At 42.7% G+C, this 17850-nt stretch overlaps 1 protein-coding gene across 4 annotated transcripts in view; it reads right to left on the reverse strand.

Moving 5' to 3' along the window:
* Positions 1-7297: 7297 nt before the first annotated feature.
* Positions 7298-17850, reverse strand: part of LOC121558374 (RNA binding protein fox-1 homolog 1) — a 394807-nt gene continuing 384254 nt past the window's right edge. For 3 of the 4 annotated variants that reach the window (XM_045214489.1, XM_041871773.2, XM_045214491.1), the window contains exon 12: positions 7298-7602. In XM_045214489.1, coding sequence (XP_045070424.1) covers positions 7480-7602 — 123 coding nt within the window. In that variant the 3' untranslated portion in view covers positions 7298-7479. The remainder of the gene's footprint in view (positions 7603-17850) is intronic. The other variant, XM_045214490.1, reaches the window with a different exon arrangement.

Raw genomic sequence — 17850 nt, forward strand, 5'->3', positions numbered from 1 at the left:
ACATGCTCTTAAGGAAATTGTGAATGTCATGGATACATTAGAACTAGTAGATATATGGAGGCTTAAATATGCTGATCTAGTGAGATATACATGGCGGAGACTGAATCAAGCTAGTCGTCTTGACTTCTTTCTTATCTCATTCTCGTTGGCACCAAAAGTAAAAAAAAAGTGTTTATAGGGGACAGAATGCGGTCGGACCATCATATAATAGGCATATACATTACTCTGACTGAATTTCCACGTGGGCGAGGGATATTGGAAATTTTAATCAAAGCCTATTGGATGATAATTTATTTATAATTAGAACAAAGGAATTTATAACTGACTTTTTCCAACATAACATAGGTACAGCGAATCCCCTTATTGTATGGGACACCTTTAAATGTGCCTTTAGAGGCCATGCAATTCAGTACTCATCTCGAAAACAAAAGCAATTTAGGTCAAAAGAGTTTATACTAAGAAAGGAAATAGAAAGTCTAACAGAACAGATAGATGGCAATAAAAACTGTAACATAGAGGCTCAGAATAAATTAGAGGAAAAACAAAAAGAAATGGAAAAACTTATTCAAGAAAGATCAAGTGTAATATATTATAAAAATAAAGCAAACTGGATGGAATATGGGGAAAAATGCACAAAATTCTTTTTTAATCTTCAACATAGGAATGCTACCAAAAAGAACTGGTTACAATTGGAATGCTATCAAAAAGAAACTGGTTACAATTGACGGAGTCACCCATAATTCACCAAATGATATTTTGAATGAAGAAACAACGTACTTTAAGCATATGTTTTCTTTTCAGTCGCCTCCATCTCCTCTAACTGAAGCTAATTGTAGAGATTTTTTTTCTATTGATAATGTCAAATTAACAGCCACACAGAAAGACTCATGTGAAGGTGAAATTACAGAGGAGGAACTTCTGGATGCAATTAAAGACTTTAAGTCCGGGAAAACTCCAGGGTTGGATGGCATACCAATCGAGGTATACCAAACCTTTTTTGATCAACTAAGAGGACCGTTATTAGCATGTTTTAACCACTCCTATGTAAATGGTAGATTATCTGACACTCAAGAAGAAGGTCTGATCTCATTATTACTGAAACAGGATACAAGTGGAAAATATAAAGATCCAGTCCATTTACAAAATTGGAGGCCCCTTACACTTCAGTGTTGTGATGCAAAAATCCTAGCAAAATGTATAGCGCATAGAATTAAAAAGGTATTGTCGGATATTATTCATTCTAATCAGACAGGTTTTTTACATGGAAGATACATTGGAGATAATATAAGGCAAGTATTGGAAACAATAGAACACTATGGAAAATATGGGAAACCAGGCCTGCTATTCATAGCAGACTTCGAAAAGGCATTTGATAAAGTTCGACTGGGGTTTATATATAAATGCCTGGAGCATTTCAATTTTGGGGAATCTCTTATAAAATGGGTCAAAATCATGTATAGTAACCCTAGGTGTAAAATAGTAAATAATGGCTATTTCTCAGAAAGTTTTAAACTGTCAAGAGGAGTGAAACAAGGTTGTCCACTATCGGCATATCTATTTATTGTGGCCATCGAGATGTTAGCTATTAAAATCAGATCCAATAATAATATCAGAGGATTAGAAATACAGGGCTTAAAAACAAAGGTGTCATTGTACGCAGATGATTCATGTTTTCTTTTAGATCCACAACTAGAATCCCTCCACAGCCTCATAGAGGATCTAGATAAATTTTCTAACCTCTCTGGATTAAAACCAAATTATGACAAATGTACTATATTACGTATTGGATCACTAATACAATTTTTACATTACCATGTAGTTTACCAATAAAATGGTCTGATGGTGATGTGGATATACTCGGAATACATATCCCAAAGGAAATAAATGATCTCACTTCAATAAATTTTAATAGAAAGTTAGCAAAAATAGATAAGATCTTACTACCATGGAAAGGAAAATACCTGTCAATTTGTGGAAAAATCACCCTGATTAACTCTTTAGTATTATCCCAGTTTACCTATTTGCTTATGGTCTTGCCTACGCCTAGCAAACAGTTTTTTAATTATATGAGAAAAAAATATTCAATTTTATTTGGAACGGCAAGCCAGACAAAATTAAAAGAGCATATTTATATAATGAATATGAATTCGGAGGACAGAAATTATTAAATATTAAAGCATTAGACCTATCACTAAAATCTTCAGTCATCCAAAAGTTATACTTAAATCTGAACTGGTTCTCAAGCAAATTAGTAAGATTGTCTCACCCACTGTTCAAGAAAGGCCTTTTTCCCTTTATTCAGATTACAACCTCTCACTTTCAGTTATTTGAAAAGGAAATAATCTCCCAAATGTCACTATTTCTAAAACAAGCCATAGAAAGTTGGTTGCAATTTCAATTTAATCCTCCAGAAACGACAGAACAAATAATGCAACAAATATTGTGGTTAAATTCAAATATACTAATTGACAAAAAACCTTTATTTTTTGACAGAATGTATAAAAAAGGTATAATCTTCGTAAATGATATCATCGGTAGGACTGGTGGAGTTATGTCGCACATGCAGCTAACAAAAACATATGGAAATGTCTGCTCTACCCAAAATTACAACCAAATAATTGCAGCCTTACCGCAAAAGTGGAAGAGGAAAGTTGAAGGGGGAGAAAGTAAGGAACTTGTCTGTCGGCCTTGCATTAAAGAACATAATTGGTTAAGGAAAACTGTGATAAATAAAAAAGTATATCAGTTTCACTTAAGGACCAAAGGATTGACAGCCGTCCCATATAGATTGCAAAATAGTTGGGAAGAGATCTTTGACGTACCGATCCCATGGCATAGTGTTTATGAACTGACACGCAAAACGACACCGGATTCAAAAAATTAGAATCTTTCAATTTAAATTATTATATAAAATTCTTGCTACCAATAGAATGTTATTTATATGGGGATACAATCTTCCCAGCTCTGCAGATTTTGCTGTGAAGAGACCGAATCATTAGATCATTTGTTTTGGTTCTGTCCATTTGTAGCTTGTTTTTGGACACAGGTCCAGGAATGGCTAAAGGATTGCAATATTTACCTGGAACTAACCTTGCAGATAGCATTACTGGGTGATCTGAAAAGTCATAGTCAATCAATCAATAATATAATAATAATTTTAGCAAAAATGTTTATTTTTAATTCACAATCTGTAGAAGCAATGAGAATAGAAAGGTTCAGAACTTTTGTAAAACATCACAGTACGGTTGAAATATATATGCAAATAGAAATCCTATATGGATGGTGTTAAGAGATAGATGGGAGGTATTGAATAGAGTTGAAGGATGGGACTAATAACAAATAACAACAAATAATAACAAAGATAGCTAATAATGTAAGCATACTGTGTCCATAATAAGTATATAGGTTGTATGTTGGGAGCTTTTGGGAAAGAGCACAGTTAGAAAGATATGGCATTTAGAAGCAAACCGGATGGACATCATGAAAATGATCGGAGAGGTTGAGAGTAGAAGAAGTTCAGGAGCAAAAAAAAAAAAATATATATATATATATATAGAATTATTGTAAAATTAACTCTGTCCATAAGGTGTAGATAGTAAGTATAGACCGGAAGTAGAGGCCTTGGCGTCGTTGTTCACTAATTTACTCCAAGGAGGGAAAGGATGGTGGGGTTGAAAAGTAATAAAGGGGAATATATATATAAAAAATAAAAATAAACATGGGGGATTGGAAGTGATGCAGACAATTACATTGATAGAAGATACAATCTATCTGCAATATTAAGCTGATCCAAAAGGCAAGGGGTTTTTCCTGACCATCTGATCTGACCAGGAACAACTCTAGGCCAAGTGGGGATTTAATTCTATCTGGCCAGACCAGGAGAAACTCTGGGCCAGGTAGGGATTCAATTTCATCTGGTCAGACCCGGAAAAACTCTGGGCCAGGATGGGATTCAATTCCATCTTGTCAGACCGGGAGAAACACTGGGCCAGGTGGGGATTAAATTCCATCTGGTCAGACCAGGAGAAACTCTGGGCCAGGTGGAGATTCAATTCCATCTGGTCAGACCAGGAGAAACTCTGGGCCAGGTGGGGATTCAATTCCATCTGGTCAGGCCAGGAGAAACTCAAATAATGAAAAGAAAGAAATGATAAAGAGACTAATAATAAAGGAGAGCCGCAGACAGTCTGCTTATCTTGACAAACTTTATTGATGGTTATTGTTAAGTGGAAGAACAATAGTGCATGCACATACAAGGACAGGGGACGGGGTATCTTATCACAACACCTATGGAAGCAGAGGCTGTAGAGGGTAGGGACAGAGACACGGTGGTGTAGCCAGGATACGTGTTGCCGTGCCGAACTGATGGTTTTAACACCAGGACAGGGATTTAACACCAGGATCTGCAGGATGGGGCTAAACCCCACAACCTGCAGGATGGGGCTAAACCCCACAACCTGCAGACAGGACGGGACTTAACCCCAGAACCTGCAGGATGGGGCTAAATCCCACAACCTGCAGACAGGATGGGACTTAACCCCAGAACCTGCAGGATGGGGCTAAATCCCACAACCTGCAGACAGGATGGGACTTAACCCCAGAACCTGCAGGATGGGGCTAAACCCCACAACCTGCAGATAGGATGGGACTTAACCCCAGAACCTGCAGATGGGGCTAAACCCCACAACCTGCCAACAGGATGGGACTTAACCCCACAACCTGCAGGATGGGGCTAAATTCCACAACCTGCAGATGCCACTGCCTTTTTCCATGGGTCGCATTTCTGAATGTTTTTTTTCTTATAAATACAAAACGGAGATATGTGACAAACACCTCTTATCAGGTTAATTTGTAAACAGGGTGTAGGAAGAAAGGAGGGAGGGAGGAGGGAGGAAAGGAGGGAGGAAAGGAGGGAGGGAGGGAAGGAGGGAGGAAAGGAGGGGGGAAAGGAGGGAGGGAAGGAGGGAGGAAAGGAGGGAGGAAAGGAGGGAGGAAAGGAGGGAGGGAAGGAGGGAGGGAGGATGTCAGGAAGGGAAGAAGGGAAGAAGGAAGTATTTAGCTGCGTGAGGTGAGCTGGGTGTTTCTTCTCTCACCCAGCTCGCCTCTGGAGCAATTTAATCAACAACAGCTTCATCTTCATATTTACATATAGATCATATTTTTCCACAAGTCGTATATTTGTAATTTTCTCAATAATCAAAACAGTTTTTCAAAGTGTAAAGGCTGGGTTCTAGAAAATAACATTACAAATGAGGTCACATTTAAAAAATATATATCAAAAGCAAAACAAAGACAAATCAATCTAAAACTAAAAACATCAGCAACATACAGGACATACAAGCACTGGTATGTTTTACAAGCCTAGTAGTAGTGATGAGAATGTGCAGGTTGTGTGTGTGTCTGCAAATTAGTAGAGTTGACAAAAATGCCATGATGATATCTACATTATGATTGCATTACTTGTAAAGTGAAAATATAAATCTGGATATGATGACTCCATAAAAAAATGTAACAGCTTTCCCTAACCGTTGGTATAATAGCCTAAATCTAAAACATTAGAGTTGTGTATTTGTGTTTAAGAGAACAACTTCATTGCACAGCTCAAATGTATTCATTAATCCATTGTAGGTATATATATTTTTTCAACTTTCATCAGGTACAAATAATCATAGTCGTATAATTTTTTGAAAAAACTAAACAGAAAGGTAAAATAGAGAAGGTGAATATAGACATTATTATTATTACTATTATTTTAATCTCTCCCATAATATAAAAGTCAGCAATTATATCAATCGATATACTGGAATTTCTATAAAAACAACATCTGTATCAGTATCATTATTATCAGTATGGGATGGCCAACTCTAGGAAGGGTTTTGACTAAAGGGACTAGACGATGGTTTCAACAGTACACCTTCCATGGAGAAAAAACGACATACATCCCAAATGGCACCCTATTCCCTATATAATGCACTACTTTACCCAGAGTCCTATGGGGCACTATATGGAGAATACCGTGCCATTTGGAAAGCAGACTTCTCTGTCCTCTACCAATAATAAGTTATACTCTGTAAAATGACTGTACACATGGATGGAACGCCTTGGGAACAATGTAACCTTTGGCTTTGAGTGATGAACGATTCAATCGTAACAATCGTAATGATCTAATCAATACATCAACGGCCTCGCTAGCTAGCCTGATCGCTGCCGACTACGCACCATTCACAGAAAACTACTCCCCTCTATCCCTCCCTCTATCCCTCCTCCCATACCTCCATCTCTCGCTTTCCCTTCACCTGGTCTAATAAGGATGCACTTCTGTTGTGGCTTTATAGTATCCCCTTTTACCCCAACCCCCACCTCCCCAACCCTAACCTTAATCTTAACACTGAGCCTCAGCCCTAACCTAACCTAACCCCAACCTTAACCCTAACCCTAACACTTGCCCAATTCTTAATTTTAACCCCAATCCTAATCCTAACCCCAGTAGCTACAAAACAACTTAGACGTTAATAGAGGGAAAGCCAAAGGAATCAGAACCCTACAGGACAACTATAGTCATGTAAACACTCTTACAAAACGTGATCAGATTCTATGATGTATTTTACAGGATTGGTTTGTCTTTTTACAAGCCCTAACAATTCAAATGTGTTGTTTTATATTGGTACGTTTTTAAATCTAGCAGCTCTTCTATAGCTCTATCACCACTGACACCTCTACAGCCGACAATCTACTGTTTAACCCACTATATCAAAATACACAGCACACAATATCTGAGGTATAAATATCCCTTCTTTTTAGTTGACTTTTTTCCCTCTCTCTTATGAGATGCTAAAATGATGCTCAACAGCATGTATTGCAATACCCAGGCCTCGGAAGTCCTCTCTCTCTCTCTGTCTCTCACTGTCTCTCTCTCTCTCTCTCTCTCTCTCTCTCTCTCTCTCTCTCTCTCTCTCTCTCGCTCTCTCTCACTGTCTCTCTCTCTGTCTCTCTGTCTCTCTGTCTCTCACTGTCTCTCTCTCTCTCTCTCTCTCTCTCTCACTGTCTCTCTCTCTCTCTCTCTCTCTCTCTCTCTCTCTCTCTCTCTCTCTCTCTCTCTCTCTCTCGCTCTCTCTCACTGTCTCTCTCTCTGTCTCTCTGTCTCTCTGTCTCTCACTGTCTCTCTCTCTCTCTCTCTCTCTCTCTCTCTCTCTCTCTCTCTCTCTCTCTCTCTCTCTCTCTCTCTCTCTCTCTCTCTCTCTCTCTCTCTCTCTCTCTCTCTCTCTCTCTCTCTCTCTCTCTCTCTCTCTCTCTCTCTCTCTATGTCTCTCTCTCTCTGTCTCTCTGTCTCTCTGTCTCTCTGTCTCACTCACATACTGGTTGGTTGGTTGGTCGGTTGGTTGTGTCCCTGCCAGAAAGGATTGGTTGTTGTATGGTTGTAGGGAGGTTGGTTGGTAGGGTAGTAATTGATTGTTGTATGGTTGTGGGGAGATTGGTAGGTTAGTATGGGGCGAAGCGGCTGTAACCTCCCCTGTATATACTAGCCTGCAGGGAGGACAGCACCAGCCCCACATCGTCAGCATGACTCCTCATCTTGGCATCAGCCAACGGGGCAAACGAATTCTGAAACACAAAGATATCCTGTTTATAGTACTGTTCTTATATAAAATACAGTGGGGGAAAAAAGTATTTAGTCAGCCACCAATTGTGCAAGTTCTCCCACTTAAAAAGATGAGAGAGGCCTGTAATTTTCATCATAGGTACACGTCAACTATGACAGACAAATTGAGAATTTTTTTTCCAGAAAATCACATTGTAGGATGTTTAAAGTATTTATTTGCAAATTATGGTGGAAAATAAGTATTTGGTCACCTACAAACAAGCAAGATTTCTGGCTCTCACAGACCTGTAACTTCTTCTTTAAGAGGCTCCTCTGTCCTCCACTCGTTATCTGTATTAATGGCACCTGTTTGAACTTGTTATCAGTATAAAAGACACATGTCCACAACCTCAAACAGTCACACTCCAAACTCCACTATGGCCAAGACCAAAGAGCTGTCAAAGGACACCAGGAACAAAATTGTAGACCTACACCAGGCTGGGAAGACTGAATCTGCAATAGGTAAGCAGCTTGGTTTGAAGAAATCAACTGTGGGAGCAATTATTAGGAAATGGAAGACATACAAGACCACTGATAATCTCCCTCGATCTGGGGGCTCCACGCAAGATCTCAACCCGTGGGGTCAAAATGATCACAAGAACGGTGAGCAAAAATCCCAGAACCACACGGGGGGACCTAGTGAATGACCTGCAGAGAGCTGGGACCAAAGTAACAAAGCCTACCATCAGTAACACACTACGCCGCCAGGGACTCAAATCCTGCAGTGCCAGATGTGTCCCCCTGCTTAAGCCAGTACATGTCCAGGCCCGTCTGAAGTTTGCTAGAGTGCATTTGGATGATCCAGAAGCGGATTGGGAGAATGTCATATGGTCAGATGAAACCAAAATATAACTTTTTGGTAAAAACTCAACTCGTCGTGTTTGGAGGACAAAGAATGCTGAGTTGCATCCAAAGAACACCATACCTACTGTGAAGCATGGGGGTGGAAACATCATGCTTTGGGGCTGTTTTTCTGCAAAGGGACCAGGACGACTGATCCGTGTAAAGGAAATAATGAATTTGGCCATGTATCGTGAGATTTTGAGTGAAAACCTCCTTCCATCAGCAAGGGCATTGAAGATGAAACGTGGCTGGGTCTTTCAGCATGACAATGATCCCAAACACACCGCCCGGGCAACGAAGGAGTGGCTTCGTAAGAAGCATTTCAAGGTCCTGGAGTGGCCTAGCCAGTCTCCAGATCTCAACCCCATAGAAAATCTTTGGAGGGAGTTGAAAGTCTGTGTTGCCCAGCGACAGCCCCAAAACATCACTGCTCTAGAGGAGATCTGCATGGAGGAATGGGCCAAAATACCAGCAACAGTGTGTGAAAACCTTGTGAAGACTTACCCAACAAAGGGTATATAACAAAGTATTGAGAAACTTTTGTTATTGACCAAATACTTATTTTCCACCATAATTTGCAAATAAATTCATAAAAAATCCTACAATGTGATTTTCTGGATTTCTTTCCCTCATTTTGTCTGTCATAGTTGAAGTGTACCTATAATGAAAATTACAGGCTTCTCTCATCTTTTTAAGTGGGAGAACTTGCACAATTGGTGGCTGACTAAATACTTGTTTTCCCCAATGTACTGAAACACAAAGATACCCTGTATATAGTACTGTTCTTCTATAACAAGATATCCTGACTTCAGAAAGTATTCAGACCCTTTGACTTTTTCCACATTTTGTTACGTTACATCCTTATTCTAAAATGGATAAAAAATGAATGATCAAAACCCCATAACGACAAAGCGAAAACAGGTTTTTAGACATTTTTGCAAATGTATTAAAAATAAAAACATAAATACCTTATTTACATAAGTATTCAGACCCTTTGCTATGAGACTCGAAATTGAGCTCAGCTACACCCTGTTTCCATTGATCATCCTTGAGATGTTTCTACAACTTGATTTGCGTCCACCTGTGGTAAATTCAATTGATTGGACATGATTTGGAAAGGCACACACCTGTCTATATAAGGTCCCACAGTTGACAGTGCATGTCAGAGCAAAGGAATTGTCCGTAGAGCTCCGAGACAGGATTGTGTCGAGGCACAGATCTGGGGAAGGGTACCAAAAAAGTCTACAGCATTGAAGGTCCCCAAGAACACAGTGGCCTCCATCATTCTTAAATGGAAGAAGTTTGGAACCACATAGACTTCCCTAGAGCTGGCCGCCTGGCCAAACTGAGCAATCGGGGAGAAGTGCCTTGGTCAGGGAGGTGACCAAGAACCCTATGGTCACTCTGACAGAGCTCTAGAGTTCCTCTGTGGAGATGGAAGAACCTTCCAGAAGGACAACTATCTCTGCAGCACTCCAACCATCAGGCCTTTATGTAGTCCCCTGTAGCTCAGTTGGTAGAGCATGGCGCTTGCAAAGCCAGGGTTGTGGGTTCGTTTCCCACGGGGGGCCAGTATGAAAATGTATGCACTCACTAACTGTAAGTCACTCTGGATAAGAGCATCTGCTAAATGACTAAAATGTAAAAATGTAGAGTGGCCAGACGGAAGTCACTCCTCAGTAAAAGGCACATGACAGCCCGCTTGGAGTTTGCCAAAAGGCACCTAAAGACTCTCAGACCATGAGAAACAAGATTCTCTGGTCTGATGAAACCAAGATTGAACTCTGGCCTGAATACCAAGTGTCACATCTGGAGGAAACCTGGCAACATCCCTACGGTGAAGCATGGTGGTGGCATACAGGACAACGACCCTAAGCACACAGCCAAGACAACGCAGGAGTGGCTTCGGGACAAGTCTCTGAATGTCATTGAGTGGCCCATCCAGAGCCCGGACTTGAACACGGTCGAACATCTCTGGAGAGACATGAAAATAGCTGTGCAGCGACACTCCCATCCAACCTGACAGAGTTTGAGAGGATCTGCAGAGAAGAATGGGAGAAACTCCCCAAATACAGGTGTGCCAAGCTTGTAGCGTCATACCCAAGAAGACTTGAGGCTGTATTCGCTGGCAAAGGTGCTTCAACAAAGTACTGAGTGAAGGGTCTGAATACTTATGTAAATGTGATATTTCCGTTTTATATTTAATAATACATTTGCAAATAGTTCTAAAAACCTGTTTTTGCTTTGTCATTATGGTGTATTGATGAAGGAAAAAAACAATTTAATAAATTGTTGAATAAGGCTGTAACGTAACAAAATGTGGAAAAAGTCAAGGTGTCTGAATACTTTCCGAATGCACTGTATATGTAAAGCATTCTGAAACACACGTGCAATCATAGAGATATAAAGTGGGGAGAACAAGTATTTGATACACTGCCGATTATGCAGGTTTTCCTACATACAAAGCATGTAGAGGTCTGTAATGTTTGATTGAGTGTGTGGACAATGCAAGTTAATTACTTAAAAATCATACAATGTGATTTTCTGGATTTTTGTTTTAGATTCCGTCTCTCACAGTTGAAGTGTACCTATGATAAAAATTACAGACCTCTACATGCTTTGTAAGTAGGAAAACCTGCAAAATCGGCAGTGTATCAAATACTTGTTCTCCCCACTGTATGTAAAGCATTCTGAAACACACAACCACAGAGATATTTTTCTGTTATATGCAAACAACAGCCATAAAGATATGTACTGTATATGTAAAGCAATTTTTTAAGTCTACTTTGACTTCTGTGTAGAATACCCTCTACACACTACTTCCTGACCAACAAACTGCCATTTACTGTTTGTTAGGTTACCGTTAGGTTATCCCACAAACCCAGTGGGATGACATGGCCCCCCCATGCAGCATGCACCAAGACACCTCATGCCAGCAGACATGCCAGGCCATCATGCCAGGGGTGAGAAAAAAATGGGTTAATACATGGAGAAATCATCAAAATAACATAAATAATAACAACAACATCAACACATGAGAACAAACACACCATTCTATTTTGTTGTGTATGGTGTCATCACATCACGATGCATCATGATTGTGTTAGCGGAGTGGATGTATCTCTCTCTCTCTCTCTCTCTCTCTCTCTCTCTCTCTCTCTCTCTCTCTCTCTTCAATTTAAGGGCTTTTTTGGCATGGGGAACGTATGTTAACATTGCCAAAGCAAGTGAAGTAGATAGTAAACAAAAGTGAAGTAAACATTACACTCAGAAGTTCCAAAAGAATAAAGACATTTCAAATGTCATATTATGTCTATATACAGTGTTGTAATGATGTGCAAATAGTTAAAATACAAATGGGTTAAAATAAATAAACATAAATATGGGTTGTATTTACAATGGTGTTTGTTCTTCACTGGTTGCCCTTTTCTTGTGGCAACAGGTCACAAATCTTGCTGCTGTGATGGCACACTGTGGTTTTTCACCCAGTAGATAAGGGAGTTTATCAAAATTGGGTTTGTTTTTTAATTATTTGTGGATCTGTGTAATCTGAGGGAAATATGTGTCTCTAATATGGTCATCCATTTGGCAGGAGGTTAGGAAGTGCAGCTCAGTTTCCACCTCATTTTGTAGGCAGTGTGCAATTAGCCTGTCTTCTCTTGAGAGCCAGATCTGCCTACAGCTGCCTTTCTCAATAGCAAGCCTATGCTCACTGAGTCTGTACATAGTCAAAGCTTTCCTTAAGTTTGGGTCAGTCACAGTGGTCAGGTATTCTGCCACTGTGTACTCTCAGTTTAGGGCCAAATAGCATTCTAGTTTGCTCTGTTTTTTTGTTAATTATTTCCAAGGTGTCTAATTGTGTTGTCTAATTGTGGGTCTAATCTCCCTCCCTCCCTCCCTCCATTCCCTGAGGCTGCCACACCACTTAGGTGAAACATTTCATTATCAAAGTGACTAATTATTCCATTGCTGGTGGCGCTGAGCTCTGTGTTGGGCTGTGCTGGGTGAGGTGCTATCCACCAAATGAGAAATATAATAAGTCAAATGCACAGGCCTGCTAGACAACAGCAACAATCATCAGGGTTAAACACTGGATTAATGGGGCTGTGGGACTGCCGTTAGCACAGGAGACTAATTCAATTACGGAAGTGTGGGGACGTCAGCTGGATAACCATGCAGAGAGAAAATATAGAGGGGGAGAGAGGGAGGGAAGGAGGCATGGAGGGAGGGAGGAAAGGAGGAAAGGTGGGAGAGATGGAGAGGGACAGAGGGAGGGCGGGAGGGAGGGAGAGGGAGAGGGGGATAGATGGAGGAAGACAAGGAAACAGAAAAGAAAGAGAGAATGGAAAAACACCTAATGGCAAGGACATGCAGAGATTGAAAGAGAAAGCACAAGAGAGGAGGGGAGAGAGACAGAGAGAGAGAGAGAGAGAGAGAGAGAGAGAGAGAGAGAGAGAGAGAGAGGTAGAGAGTGTAGTGTATAAACAGTTTATGACTTTGCTGATGTTTGCAAATGGTGTGCTAGAGGAAGTTGACTCAGCTTGTGGAAGCATCTGGAAAGCATTACTATAGGGGCCCCCTAAAACAGAGGAAGTCTGTTATGTGGCGTCCTGGGATTGGTTTATGGGGAAACCACCCATATCATGTTACAGATTATAAATACCATGGTTGGGACAGAGGACGGAGAGGAAACAACATATTAGAGATTGGGTCCGTTGTTCTCCAGATGTCTGCAGGAGTCTGTCAATTGGCGCTGAAATCTTTGGTATAATAAACTATTATAAACAAGGACAGTGTCAGCGGATTTCTTGTCCTCACAGCATAATTAGCATCGTTATTTAGATACCACAGAATGGCGACGAGGAACTTTGGTACGTGTTGCGTCTCTCCAGCGTTCCATTCATGAGCTACGAAGTGACTCCCGCTCAGGACGCCGGCACATAAGGTGAGATTTCTCACAATTTTGGGGCTGGTCGGTTCGTTTGCTTATATGGGTGTGTGCGCTGAGGAGATGTACCGTTTGAAAGACTTATGTGTGCACTTTGCTGTTATTTGCTGTGTGCTCTCTCCTTTCCCAGATGTTTAGTTCATTTCATTCCGATCTCCTCTGCATTATTGTAGCCATCTGCTGCAGCCTGTCAACTATGCCTCTGCCTATCCCTGTTCTCTCCTCTCCGCACAGGCTACACAAACGCCTCACACCGCGTGGCTGCTGCCTCTCTAACCTGGTGGTCCCTGCACGCACGACCCACGTGGAGTTCCAGGTCTCAGGCAGCCTCTGGAACTGCCGTTCTGCTGCCAACAAGGCAGAGTTCATCTCAGCCTATGCTACCCTCCAGTCCCTCGACTTCTTGGCGCTGACGGAAACATGGATTACCACTGAAAACACTGCTACTCCTGCTGCTCTCTCCTCGTCTGACCATGTGTTCTCGCATACCCCGAGAGCATCTGGTCAGCGGGGTGGTGGCACAGGAATCCTCATCTCTCCCAAGTGGACATTCTCAATTTTTCCCCTGACCCATCTGTCTATCTCCTCATTTGAATTCCATGCTGTCACAGTCACTAGCCCATTTAAGCTTAATATCCTTGTCATCTATCGCCCTCCAGGTTCCCTTGGAGAGTTCATCAATGAGCTTGACGCCTTGATAAGTTCCTTTCCTGAGGATGGCTCACCCCTCACAGTTCTGGGGGATTTCAACCTCCCTACGTCTACATTTGACTCATTTCTCTCTGCCTCCTTCTTTCCACTCCTCTCCTCTTTTGACCTCACCCTCTCACCGTCCCCCCCTACTCACAAGGCAGGCAATACGCTTGACCTCATCTTCACTAGATGCTGTTCTTCTACTAAACTCACTGCAACTCCCCTCCAAGTCTCCGACCACTACTTTGTATCCTTTTCTCTCTCCCTCTCCTCCAACACTACTCACTCTGCCCCTACACAGATGGTAATGCGCCGTCGCAACCTTCGCTCTCTCTCTCTCCCGTTACTCTCTCCTCTTCCATCCTATCATCTCTTCCCTCTGCTCAATCCTTCTCCCTCCAATCTCCTGATTCTGCCTCCTCAACCCTCCTCTCCTCCCTTTTGACTCTCTATGTCCCCTATCCTCCCGGCCGGCTCGGTCCTCCCCTCCAGCTCCGTGGCTTGATGACTCATTGCGAGCTCACAGAACAGGGCTCCGGGCAGCCGAGCGGAAATGGAAGAAAACTAGACTCCCTGCGGACCTGGCATCTTTTCACTCCCTCCTCTCTACATTCTCTTCATCTGTTTCTGCTGCTAAGGCCACTTTCTACCACTCTAAATTCCAAACATCCGCCTCTAACCCTAGGAAGCTCTTTGCCACATTCTCCTCCCTGCTGAATCCCCCCCTCCTCCCTCTGTGTGGATGACTTCGTCAACCATTTTGAAAAGAAGGTTGACGACATCCGATCCTCGTTTGTTAAGTCAAATGACACTGCTGGTCCTGCTCACACTGCCCTACCCTATGCTTTGACTTCTTTCTCCCCTCTCTCTCCAGATAAAATCTTGCGACTTGTGACGGCAGGCCGCCCAACAACCTGCCCGCTTGACCCTATCCCCTCTTCTCTTCTCCAGACCATCTCCGGTGACCTTCTCCCTTACCTCACCTCGCTGATCAACTCATCCTTGACCGCTGGCTATGTCCCTTCCGTCTTCAAGAGAGCGAGAGTTGCACCCCTTCTCAAAAAACCAACACTCGATCCCTCTGATGTCAACAACTACAGACCAGTATCCCTTCTTTCTTTTCTCTCCAAAACTATTGAGCGTGCCGTCTTTAGCCAACTCTCTTGCTATCTCTCTCAGAATGACCTTCTTGATCCAAACCAGTCAGGTTTCAAGACTGGTCATTCAACTGAGACTGCTCTTCTCTGTGTCACGGAGGCTCTCCGCACTGCTAAAGCTAACTCTCTCTCCTCTGCTCTTGTCCTTCTAGACCTGTCTGCTGCCTTTGATACTGTGAACCATCAGATCCTCCTCTCCACCCTCTCCGAGCTGGGCATCTCCGGCGCGGCTCACTCTTGGATTGCGTCCTACCTGACCGGTCGCTCCTACCAAGTGGCGTGGCGAGAAGCTGTCTCCGCACCACGTACTCTCACCACTGGTGTCCCCCAGGGCTCAGTTCTAGGCCCTCTCCTATTCTCGCTATACACCAAGTCACTTGGCACTGTCATATCCTCACATGGCCTCTCCTATCATTGCTACGCTGACGACACACAACTAATCTTCTCCTTTCCCCCTTCTGATAACCAGGTGGCGAATCGCATCTCTGCATGTCTGGCAGACATATCAGTATGGATGACGGATCACCACCTCAAGCTGAACCTCGGCAAGACGGAGCTGCTATTCCTCCCGGGGAAGGACTGCCCGTTCCATGATCTCGCCATCACGGTTGACAACTCCATTGTGTCCTCCTCCCAGAGTGCGAAGAGCCTTGGCGTGACCCTGGACAACACCCTGTCGTTCTCCGCTAACATCAAGGCGGTGACCCGATCCTGTAGGTTCATGCTCTACAACATTCGGAGAGTACGACCCTGCCTTACACAGGAAGCGGCACAGGTCCTAATCCAGGCACTTGTCATCTCCCGTCTGGATTACTGCAACTCGCTGTTGGCTGGGCTCCCTGCCTGTGCCATTAAACCCCTACAACTCATCCAGAATGCCACAGCCCGTCTGGTGTTCAACCTTCCCAAGTTCTCTCACGTCACCCCGCTCCTTCGCACACTCCACTTGCTTCCAGTTGAAGCTCGCATCTGCTACAAGACCATGGTGCTTGCCTACGGAGCTGTGAGGGGAACGGCACCTCCGTACCTTCAGGCTCTGATCAGTCCCTACACCCAAACGAGGGCACTGCGTTCATCCACCTCTGGCCTGCTGGCTCCCCTACCTCTGCAGAAGCATAGTTCCCGCTCAGCCCAGTCAAAACTGTTCGCTGCTCTGGCACCCCAATGGTGGAACAAGCTCCCTCACGACGCCAGGACAGCGGAGTCACTCACCACCTTCCGGAGACATTTGAAACCCCAACTCTTTAAGGAATACCTGGGATAGGATAAAGTAATCCTTCTACCCCCACCAAAACATTGTAAAGTGGTTATCCCACTGGCTATAAGGTGAATGCACCTATTTGTAAGTCGCTCTGGATAAGAGCGTGTCACGATCGTCTAAGGAGGAGGACCAATGCGCAGCGTTGAAGGTGAACATATTTATATTTATTAAATGATCACACGATCAAAACAACAAACGAAAAACGTGACGTATATGGTTTAAACACAAACCAACACGAACAAGAAACCACAAACACAAAGTGAAAGACAGACAGTTAAATATGGCTCCCAATCAGAGACAACCAGCTGACACTCGTTGCCTCTGATTGGGAGTCACTCAGGCCAACATAGAAATACAAACATAGAATTACACACCCTGGCTCAACATAACAGTGTCCCCAGAGCCAGGGCGTGACAATAACAGTGTCCCCAGAGCCAGGGCGTGACAGAGCGTCTGCTAAATGACGTAAATGTAAATGTAAATGGATAAGAGTCCGTTCTAAATTTCTAAATTTGTTTGCGTTGAAAACAACGCAAACGGGGGGAGTGTCTATAGGAATTGATAATACTGGACACAGGGATATTTGGCTTGAATAAAATTCAAAAATAATACAATGAAGGAATAAGGCCATGAACTAAGGAAAAATGTATACTAATTAGGACGTCGTTGATCTATGGAAAGCCCTCAAACGAGGCGATCATTAGGATGGGCCGAAAATCCTGAAAACTCACTAGGTTGATTTTTGAGGTCAGTTCCGGGAACTGGTGTTTGTGGTAGATACAGTAGGGAAAAAAAGTATTTAGTCAGCCACCAATTGTGCAAGTTCTCCCACTTAAAAAGGTGAGAGAGGCCTGTAATTTTCATCATAGGTACACGTCAACTATGACAGAAAAAATGAGAAAAATTATCCAGAAAATCACATTGTAGGATTTTTTATGAATTTATTTGCAAATTATGGTGGAAAATAAGTATTTGGTCAATAACAAAAGTGTCTTAATACTTTGTTATATACCCTTTGTTGGCAATGACACAGGTCAAACGTTTTCTGTAAGTCTTCACAAGGTTTTCACACACTGTTGCTGGTATTTTGGCCCATTCCTCCATGCAGATCTCCTCTAGAGCAGTGATGTTTTGGGGCTGTCGCTGGGCAACACAGACTTTCAACTCCCTCCAAAGATTTTCTATGGGGTTGAGATCTGGAGACTGGCTAGGCCACTCCAGGACCTTGAAATGCTTCTTACGAAGCCACTCCTTCGTTGCCCGGGCGGTGTGTTTGGGATCATTGTCATGCTGAAAGACCCAGCCACGT

This window comes from Coregonus clupeaformis, unplaced genomic scaffold (genome assembly GCF_020615455.1).
Source record: "Coregonus clupeaformis isolate EN_2021a unplaced genomic scaffold, ASM2061545v1 scaf0267, whole genome shotgun sequence".
Lineage (NCBI taxonomy): Eukaryota > Metazoa > Chordata > Actinopteri > Salmoniformes > Salmonidae > Coregonus > Coregonus clupeaformis.